At 40.3% G+C, this 10987-nt stretch overlaps 1 protein-coding gene across 3 annotated transcripts; it reads left to right on the top strand.

Annotated features, from left to right (window-relative positions):
* The first annotated feature begins 1450 nt into the window (after positions 1–1450).
* Positions 1451–9778, top strand: LOC309862367 (uncharacterized protein C5orf58). 3 transcript variants are annotated; one of them, XM_082726167.1, is made up of 4 exons: positions 1451–1660; positions 2725–2797; positions 3575–3668; positions 9493–9778. In XM_082726167.1, the coding sequence occupies exons 3-4, from the start codon at positions 3575–3577 to the stop codon at positions 9642–9644; spliced, it is 246 nt and encodes an 81-aa protein (XP_082582293.1). In that variant the 5' UTR covers positions 1451–1660; positions 2725–2797; the 3' UTR covers positions 9645–9778. The 3 variants fall into 3 exon arrangements, with proteins under 3 accessions (XP_082582293.1, XP_082582294.1, XP_082582292.1); XM_082726168.1 differs by having other exon boundaries at positions 2659–2797; XM_082726166.1 differs by lacking the exon at positions 2725–2797.
* Positions 9779–10987: the final 1209 nt, after the last annotated feature.

Raw genomic sequence — 10987 nt, 5'->3', positions numbered from 1 at the left:
CACTGTCTAATGAGTAAAGGAAGCCTTGGCAGAGAAACTGGGATGAAACTGTAGATTTTGGTAAGGTTCATTCAAGAAGACTCTTTCCAGGATTGAGGTGAGTTTTGAAAGGTACCTATAGCATGTCGAGAAGGAAGGAGTTTTAGAATGGGATGGTATATTGGACAGCACCTAAATCTAGTTTGAAGAAAGTGTGGGACTTATCCCACCAAGGATATGAGAGGTGGTTTCATATGGTACAGAGGCATTAACGCGTAATTATAAGTGTTATTCCCCTTCCAACTCTTTCAATTCTTCTGATTACCTCAAAAAGAAAGTCTGAGTTTGAGCTACACTATCTTTAACACTTCGCTAACACTTAATAACCCATTTTAACAAAGGAGACTCAGCTACAGGAACACCGCCATCAGGAGGCAAGAAATGTTTAGATGATTACAAACGTCTTATTCCCATTGTCTTTATTTTTCCTATCAGCTTCTGTTTACATTGGTGATACAAAAAAACTTTAAAAGTAAATTTAAATTTTAAAGGGAAGTAAATTTAAAGTACTAAGGGAATAAAACAGGTGGTACACAGTTCAGGGCAAATAGTCCTAACAGTAGCCTTACAGTGAGTGGAACTTAGGAAACACTGGTCTAGCCCATCCCTCTCATAAGGAAACACATGAGGAAACCAAGGAAGGGAGAAAGGCCGCTCCTGTGTTCCCAGATTACATCAGTAGTTCTCCTTAGGACTGAAGTTGCTTCTCCTGCGCCCTTCGTCATCTACCTCTGTATGGGACAACAGACTCCACAGAGTCACACTGCAAGTGACCGCACTTAAACAAGAGATTATGTGCTCTGGGTTGTCAGGAAATGACAGAGGCTGCTGAATATTACAGGGCAGATTTAGAGAAGGCAAAGACTTACTTAGCAAGTCAGAGGGAACGTGTCTGAGTCAGCCCCAGAGGCTGCCTTACCAGAGATTCCTTTCGGAATCTAGTGAAGATGGCTTGGATCCCAGCTTCCCCACTGGCAAGAGACCAGTGTATATCTCTCCAGTATACACTCCAGTATCGTCTGTACTCTTCACGCATCTATAAAAATTTATAGGAATGGTAATAGCTAACATTTATGGGGCCCATCCTCTGCCAACTCCCTTTGATGCATTATCTCACTTAAACTTCAAAAGAACACCAGCAGGCAGTTATTATTATCTTCACATGATAGATGAGGACGCTCGAACTCTAAATGATTAAACTGTTTACCAGCACCTCTCTAGCTAAACAAATGCTGGAGTACGATTCACACCGGAGCAGTTTCAGTCTAGACAGAGTCTGGCCTTAATCACACTCCTGTACTGTGAAAATTAAATGCAGATAAGGGCTGGGAAGCGCCTAGCGCAGTGCCTGCCACACAGAAAGCAAAAATGTCAGCGCCTTCTTCAGGCTCGCTCTCAGGCTGCAGGTCCGCAGGAATCCCTGCCAGTTTGGCGCCCAGAGCCTTCTCCGCGGGGGCTTCGCCTCGGACTACAACTCCCAGGATGCAGGAGGCAGAGAAGCTGGCCAATCAGGATGCACAGTCCTGCTTTTCACAGTCGGCTCCGCCCCATTTGCCTCAGAGCAGTAGTGACCTTTGGGCCACGTGGGTCTTCACAGGGTTGGTTTGTGGACCAGCCAAAGGTACTGGCTTTTAAATAATCCTGATCCGGTTTGGGGGCAAGGCAAAGCTGTGGAAATTTCCAGGTTGCCTCAGGCTCCATCGTCAGCTTCCAAATGGGCGGGTCCCCAACGGCCGGGGGACTCCTCACGGGCATCCGTGGGTTCCACAAGGGGCTGGTGGTGGTCCCAAGGCCAGGGTCATGCAGAATGCGTTTTGTATGGTCCTCATCCGGTCTGGGAGCCGAGGGCAGTGGAAACTTTGAGGCTATCTTCAGTCACCAAGGGGTGGTTGGGCCGGCCAGCGGCACCCCGGGGCTCCTCACGTGTGGACGGGGCTGAGAAGGAAGGGGTGGCCTTTAGAACAGAAGCTGCGGGGATGATCCTCGCTCCTCAGGATGAGGACCTGAGCTGTGCCTCCCGGCCTCCCGACTGGAGGTCAGTGCCGCAGTTGCATCGCTGCCTTCAGTATGCGGTGTCTTGGCCTCTGGTTCCACTATTCCTTCCCTCCCCAGAGCCTTCTCACCACTTCTCACCTCTGGGGAATGCCCTTTGACTGGCCTCTCCCTTTTCTCTGAGCGATGGCCTAACCCAGATCTCCACGGAAGGCTTGAGGCACCTCTGACCTCTCTCCAGTCCAGTGGGGTCCAGCCCCCGCTCTGCCTTCCGACACCCCTCTACCCGCATTGCCCCCCGCCCCCACCGCCATCCCCCATCCAAGGGCACGCTCAAGGGCGCCGGATAACTAGACCTGCGGTGGGAGGGTCAACTTTCTTGGGTATTTCTCTATCCATGTAGTTTCTACTTCCCTCTTGGTTTTGTTGTTGTTGTTGTTGTTTATTTCATTTTTTGTAAACAACCATTCCTCATTTTTAAAGTTCTTTAATTACACTTTCTCCACCCTCTTTTTTAGCAGCTTTTCTCCCCCCACCCAAAACCCCAACACCCGCCCCAAACACAAATCTTTTGATTTGATATATCCAACCAAGGAAGATAACTACCATTCCCTTTTTGGCTTCTAGGATATTGTAGGTGGATGCAAAAATATATTTTATTCACTGGGAAATGAAATTTTTATACCTTTTTAGTGACTCTAAAGTGAGTGAAGTAGGATAAATTCTTCGACTCAGGAGAAAGCAGAGGCAAGAAATTGACTTAACGGTTAGTTTATTTTCATTATTTTGGACAAGCAGCCTGACCCATAGCTAACTTTCACACTGCCAGAGCTGTGTGTGCTAATTGTGGTTTATTTTGTCAAATCATTTGGAGAGATTTAAATGGCTAAGATTAGTTTCTAGTGAACCACCTGTTTATGTATTTGTACCTGACAAAATTGGTTAAAAAAAAAATGTAGTGTACATATAACATGGTAACCTGTTGATTTATACATTTTAGTTAACCAGAATTTTTAAGAAAGTGTATTGCCTTAATTCCTAAAGCTAAAATAAAAGTGGCCCTTTTGCCATCTTCTTAGTTTATGAATTATAATTGAAACTCACTTTGAGTTTTACTATGTACTTAGAGTTTTTCTGTGGACCTTGTTATTCAAGAATAAATTAGAAGAATACACTGTCTTACATAAACAAAATTAGAGAAAGTTTTGTATGACTACTCAGTTATAAAGTGGTCTATAAGTGCTGAGGCTTTCTGAAAAAAAAAAAAAAAAAAAAGGGACCTCTGCATTTCCATTGTAAGGGCCCCATCTTGTTATCTGGTTTCATTAAAGAAGAATTCTAGTTGGAGGTGTCTTCACTTGGAAAATGAAAAAGTTGATGTCTTACTATGCCAGAATTCTAACCATTATATTGACTACTATTTCACAATTATTTCAGTTCTGAAATAATGGATTTTCCTTTTAGAACTAGGGAAGACTTAAGTATTTTCAAAGTGCACATAAATACTTCTGATTTATATGTTTTGTTTCTTTTTTAAAATCAGATGTTTAAGAATAATGTTACTGACCATAAGCTAAATGTGGAAGCCATAATTAAAAACATTAACACAATTTCTTTGGAGTTGAAGAAGATGAAAGGTAAGTATGGAATCACTGAATTAAAATGTTTGCATGCCATAGTTATAAAACAAACAACAGAGCCAAATTGTGCTTCTACTGGGATATAACTGAATTTGCCAACTAATTAGAATTTCTCTATTTCTTAAGAATTGTTGACACTGTAGTATGAACTAGATCTCTAAAGATGAATTATGTTTGAGAATTTTTCTGGGAGTTAACAGACTTAATTCCTATCCCTGACACTAACAAGCTTATGATGTTGGTTAACTAAGCTCTTTAAATATACTTGCCTTCCTTCCCTTCAATAAATGCAGATGATGTCACATTCTGAAAAATTCAGTGTCTCTATATGTTAATCTTTACCAAGCCCCTAAGGTTCCTTCCAAATTAAAAGTTTGTTTGATTCTATGAGTTAAGGGTTCGTCATTTTAAAGAGATTCATAGAGTAGAATTAGACCTTACAGTTCATGATGTTTAGACATTCACCTCACAGACATTCTATTATTTTATCCCAAACATGTAAAATTCCATGACTGAGTATTTCTAGGGACAGTTTATCCCTGACCAAATATTTCCTCTGTTGGAGAACTCACTATCTCACCAGGCAGCCTCTTCCTTTTTAGATGGTTCCTCCTTATGGACTAGCTGAAATCTATTCCCGTCTTCTTTCACACTGGTCCTATTTCTAAACTGAAACTACACTGAGTATGTAGTTATTCTTCTTATGACAGCTCTTGGATATTTGAGGATAGCTTCTCTGTCAGTTATAAGGAATTCAGCTATAAAAGTAACAAAATATCGACTTAATGTGGCTTATACAATAAGGAAATAAGAGATCAAAAGTAGGGCAGACCCAGAATTAATTCAGAGTTTTAAAGGCTTCTGACCATACAGGTTCTTTACATTTTTCTGCTCTGTTCTGTTCACTGTTTATCCCTCATAGTCATTACCTGCAGGTGTGGCCATCTACAGACACTGTATCTGCCTATGTTTCTATAAAAGCCTTTCCCCAGGTCCCTCCAGCACATTTTCCCTTCCCTTTCATGACCACATTGCATCAAATGCATATGCCTACACCAGCTGCTGTCAAGGGGAATGGGACTGCCAAGACCAGTCTGGGCCAGTCAGGACTTACTGGGGAGCTGGGGAACGGATCATCTCTGATAGAATCAAGTTTTGCCCCAAGAAGAAGAGGGGAGTGCTTGTTAGTTAGGCACCAAATAGTGAGTGCCATATTTCCCAGACTTTGATATGCTAACCCTGCTGTCTCCAGAGGTGTTAGTAAGTGGTGTGCAGTAAGAACAGAGTCCACCTTATTACGGTCAAATAAATTTGGGAAGTGTTGTATGCTGTGTATTTCTCTCAAAAATTCACAATACATATTGAGAAAGGCTCCGAGGAATCTGTTGTAAAGAAATCTGATTATCCCTGCTTAATTCATCATCTCTCAAAACCAAACTCAATGATACAGCAAGGATTTTCTTTCTAAAATGTGAATCTCCTAAAAACTCTCATTAGTTCAATATTGTCCCAGAAGAAAGTCTAACACGCCTCCTAGAATGGTCTGTAAGACCTCTTGAGATCAGGCCCCAGGCTGTCTCTCCAGTATCTTAGCATTCTTTTCTCCCTGCACATTTTGTGCTTCAGCCATAATGAACCACTTGCAAATGTACGTATTTGCTCTTTATCCGCATCTGTACCTTAATTCATGCATCTTCTGAAATGCCCACTACTGCACCCCCACCTCCACCCGGCCAGGTTAATTGCTACTTATTAGTCAATTACTTAAACTGGCAAAAATCTTTTGAACAAGCATGTTATCTCTTCTACCTTTTCCTATCATCTATCACACTGTATTGTAATTACACGTTGACTTTCTTTTCCTATCCCTGCTCAACTGTGAGCTCCTAAAGGGTCTTCCTAGCACTTAACTTAGTACCTTGATATAATAACTTCTTGTAAGTGTTTACTAAATGAATAATTGGAGTCTCATTGCTTGTCTTCATTTAAAACAGAAAAGCTTTAGGTTTATCTGAAACTTAATATGTAACTGTTCTAATTTGGGGATTATTCTTTCATGAAGTAAAATAGAACCAGTGAATGTGATGAATGTGTTCTTCAGAAGCTGTGGGGGAAGTCAGGCAGTTAAGCTATAGGGGCTCATAGAGCTAGAAGCAGAGGGCAGACTTCTGGTAAACTTAGAAGCTTAAACGAACAACACTCCTTTTAGCCACACTTCCTTCTCTCAATAATAATGTCAATAGCTGACACATAGCATTTACCATAATCCAGATGTTCTCCCAAGAGCACTGTATAAATGCACCCAGTTGTCCTCACAACCTTGTGAGGTAGAAAATACTACCATTGGCATTTAAGATAGTGAAACAGACATAGACAGGTTAGCTAACTCTTCCAAGGTCATAGAACTAGTCACTGGTAAACCTGAGGTTTAAATTTAAAGTGATTTTAAAGAGACAAAAATGCACAAGATAAAGAGCTCTCAAAAACAGTTCATAGTGAAATGGAAAGCAAATGAAAGCAAACAGAAAAGTCTGAACCCTAACATACAAAAATCTGAACCATGAGCTGGCTGGGTAGAGGCAATATATGGTGGCACCATAATCCTCTGGAAGTGGGGGTAAAGGTGGGGCTAAGAACAGGAAGGCTAGGTAAATGTTTAAGAAGTTGTTGAATAAATAAATAAATATAAATATTAAAAAGGGGCACCGGGGTCACTCACTCAGTTAAACATCTGATTCTTGATTTCAGCTCAGGTCATGATTTCGATTGTGAGCTGGAGCCCTGCAGCGGGCTCCATGCAGGCATGCAGCCTGCTTGAGACTCTCTCTCCCTCTCCCCTTCTCCCTCTCTGCCACCCCAACCTCTCTCTTTCTAAAAGAAGAACAAGAACAAGAAGTTGTAGACCCCCAAGTTCTCTTCCCCTCTCTGAATGAAGCAATCCTTCCTTTTCTATGACAGAAGAGTTGAATTTTATTCCCTGAGAGGCTCTCTGGCCTGGAGCCATTAGGCTTAAGTTGAGGCAAAGAGTACTGTACTGAAAACAAAGATATTAAGACAGAGTTTACATATTGGATTACAAGACTCCCAGTTTTCTTTTCCCACTTGGCCACAAAACATTGCTAACCATATTTACACCCTCAAGTAGATTTTTCTTTCAGGAATCTGACTAGCCTAAGGGAAAAATTCTAAAGACGCTGAGAGCAGAGGTTACCCCCAATAGAATACCCAGCCAGCTTGCCCCCCAATACAGGCTACCATAGGCACAGAGTTTCCAATTGTCTTTAGTGCTGTGGTCTTAAATATGAGCAGGTATAGCTCTGGTGCAGTAGATATTTGATGAAAGCATCTACTTTGAAAAGCCGAGACAAAGTCAATACATGGATTCCCTCAATGAAAAAGAAACAGAAATCATGAAGTGAGATTAAAACTCCCAAGAAACTATCAATAGATGAAGAGACCCAAGAGAAAATGCTATGTTCATGGAATAGGAACATGAGCCTATAAAAAAAAGTTTAGAGGGATGCCTGGCTGACTTAGTCCATTAAGCCACTGCCTTTGGCTCCAGAATCGAGTCCCATATCGGGGCTCCCAGCTCAGGGAGTCTGCTTCTCCCTCTGACCCTCCTCCATCTGATGGTCTCTCACACACTCTCTCTCTCAAATAAATAAATAAAATCTTTTTTTTTAAAAAAAGGGATTCTTGGAAATTAAGTGGGAAAGTAGAAATAACCTCTGTAGAAGGGTTTAAAGATAAAAAGAAGACAATCCCATAGAGGGCAAAAAAATAAAAAATAGAGGTGAAAAGTTTTAGGGAGAAAAAATTACAAGATCAGTGAAGGAAGTTCAACATTCAGTAACTAGGAGTGTTATAAAGAAAGAACACAGACAATACATGGGGAGGGAATTCATTAAAGAACTAATCTGAGAAAATTTTAAAGAGCTGAAGGAGAAGAGTTTCTATAATATAAGAGCCCAACACAGTGGTTGAAAGTAGACCCCCAAGGTACAATACTGTGAAATTTTGTTCTGGAAGAACAGAAAGTCCTTAAAGTTTCTAAAGAGAAATAACAATTAACAACTAGAGTCATGCGGGCACCTGGGTGGCTCAGTGGGCTAAACTTCTACCTTTGGCTCAGGTCATGATCTCAGGGTCCTGGGATCTAGCCCCACATCTGGCTCTCTGCTCAGCAGGGAGCCTGCTTCCCTCCTCTCTCTGCCTACTTGTGATTTCTCTCTCTGTCAAATAAATAAATAAAATCTTAAAAAAAAAAAAAAAAGAACTAGAATCATGAAAATTCTCACAGCTACACTAGAAGCCAGAAGAAAGTGCAGCAAGTCCTCAGAACCCTGAAGAAACATGATTTCTAACCTATATTTGTACAGTCAGTCAATCTATTCAGCATTGGTATAGAGAGAGAAATTTTCAGATACAAAACTTTTCCTCCTTCAGAAAGTTACTGATTCCTGAGGTCATATTCCACCAAACAAGGTAGCAGACCAAAAGAGAAAGAAATGAGGTTTTACAAAAAGGATACTCCACCCAAGGGAGGGGGGGGAAGGAGTCCATAGGATAATGGGGAAAGGAGTTCTCAGATGCGCGCTGTCCTGCAGTCCTAGAGAACCACCGGTCCGGCATAGAGTAGATCAGAAGGCTCTAGGAGAGGAGAAACTTTCAACAAGGCAGAGAGCTAAGGCATCTGACTATATACCAAAAGGAGGTCTGCCCAACTAGGGAAGATTTGGGATATATTTATGATAAATAGTGAAATTTCATTATCAATAGATAAATAGACAAATTTCATTAAATAGTGAAAATAAGAAGATTATTAACTGATTGGGTGGCACCATGTAGGAAAGGAAAGGTTTAGCTGTGGAGAATATTTATATAATCAAAAAATGTTAACCTTTAAATATTGAGCTAACAAAAATTGTATTCTTAAGTACACTGGGGCTCTGGGGGGTGAGTGAAAAGAGCTCTATCATAGTCTTCTATAGTCAGAAGCAGATAGATAATTCCTGTGGTTAAAAAAATAAATATTTGTGTCATTTAGAGATATGGGGGTAAATACCAACCTGCCCCCCAAACAAAACCAAAAGACACCAAACACAGACACATACAAAACAACAAAAGCAACAAAAACAATATAAGCGGGGGAAAAAAATTAAAAGTGGTTGCCTCTTGGGGATAGGAACTGCTAAATTTTGTAACATGCTATTTGATTCTCTATACATAACATATGACACAAAAATAATAAGTTGACAAAAAGCATAAATCACATTTCTATAAATCAAGTTGCAGTTTAGTAAGATAGTGCACAAGTAGAGACTTCTAGTTAATTTTTATGTCATTCTTATTTTATAGTATAAATGGGCATTTTAAGTTAAAATGGGCACACTTAATTGTGGTCTCAATCACTTCAGAGAATACTAAGAAAGAGCTACAGAAAGTAATAATAGGGATACCTGGCTGGCTCATTTGGTGGAACGTACAGCTCTTGAATTCAGGGTTGTGGGTTCGAGCCCACATTGGATGTAGAGATTACATAAAAATAAAGCTTTTCCCCCAAAGTTAGAATGTGAGTGTGGCGAGGGGAAGAGGAAGTGAGAATCTCAAGCAGACTCTGAGCTGAACACAGAGCCTAACACAGGGCTCCATCTCAGGATCCTGAGATCTTGACCTGAGCTGAAATCAGGAAGACACTCAATGAAGAGCCACCCAGGGAACCCCCAAAAATAAAATCTTTCAAAAAAAAAAAAGAAGAATGATTGTCTATGACATATGTGCTCCAAGATGGTATCTTCTATTATTTTGTTTTACACAGAGCTCTCCCAGTTGCTGCTTTGTGACCTTACTCTACATTTTAGTCATCCTGTGAAGACAGATGACTTACAGGAACCAGAAGAGAAAATCCCCCTCTTTGAAGAGTCTAAAATATCAGATGTATCCTTTGCTTCTAAGAGCTTTTCTATCTGATTTCTTTTGGTTTGTTGTGAACTTGTAACTGTATTTATTGTGGAATTACCATGTGTCTGGGAGAACTGAGTTTACTAAGATATTTAATATTATAAAAAACAAAATAAAAATATGAGTTGTTAATAATCATTTAATATTCTTGGGGCGCCTGGGTGGCTCAGTGGGTTAAGCCGCTGCCTTCGGCTCAGGTCATGATCTCAGGGTTCTGGGATCGAGTCCCACATCGGGCTCTCTGCTCAGCAGGGAGCCTGCTTCCCTCTCTCTCTCTTTGAAAAAAAAAATAATAATAATCATTTAATATTCTTGAAAGCTGTCTTACCGTTTTAATGTTTCAAAGAATAGCTAATTCATTTCACTCGTGGCAAGAATAGGATATAGGAAACTGGCCATCAGGCGTTGCTTATCCTTTACTTTGCTTGAATTTTGGCTCAGATTAATAGAGAGTTAACCAAATTGGAAGTGGTTGGTATAAATTTGTATTAATCCAATCTCTCCTGGTAACAAGTGCCAAAAACAACTCAAGCTAGCTTAAGGGTTTATTGGTTCATGTGACTTGGAAGTAGTTAAAATAGATGTCAGGGACCCTACTAATTTATAATGTCTCTAAACTGGTTCTATTTCTGTATCGTCTTTATCCTCTTCTGTTACAGACTGGTGTCCCACATATGGCAGGTAGAAGAGGGTAGAGACGTGACAGCTGACATGATTCATTACCAAATAGTTGCTTTAAAATCTATGACCTCCTTCATTTTAGAGATTTTCAACATAAAGAACAGTATACCCAAAAGCAAGACACAAGGTCAGCTCACAGTGTCTGCTACCCTCACCACCCAGCTCAGTGTTTAACACAGAACAGGCACTGAATAAATGCTTGTTGAAATCCTTTTGAATAAACATGTAAAGGATTGCAAATTTTTCAGCTTTAGAACTCCCTAGCTCTGGACCCTAAATTGAGAACTTCTGGTTTGTAAGGATAAAGCATGATGAAACGTTATCATCATCACTGGTTAAATGTGTGCAAATGTTATCTTAGCAAATTATCAGTTTTAACCAGGTAACTTCTAAGCTCCCCTCTGATGTTCTATTAATTAACTTAAGAAAATAAGATGCAAGACATTTTTTTGCCACTCAGAAAACTTGCAGATTAAGTAGAGAAACAAAATATTTTTGTTGTAAATAAAAGTCATAGATTAATAACAAAGGCCCCAAAGGGGAGAACTTGAAGAACAACCATCACCTGGTTTATGTTGTGCTGAACACCTACTACCATCTGTTAAGTGAGATATGTAAGCTGAAGGAAAGAGCTGTGTTGCTTCAAAAGATCTATAAAGCCTTTTTAGGAA

The sequence above is a fragment of the Mustela nivalis genome (assembly GCF_964662115.1).
Source record: "Mustela nivalis genome assembly, chromosome: 3".
Taxonomy (NCBI): Eukaryota; Metazoa; Chordata; class Mammalia; order Carnivora; family Mustelidae; genus Mustela; species Mustela nivalis.
This window is presented reverse-complemented; position numbering and strand designations above follow the sequence as displayed.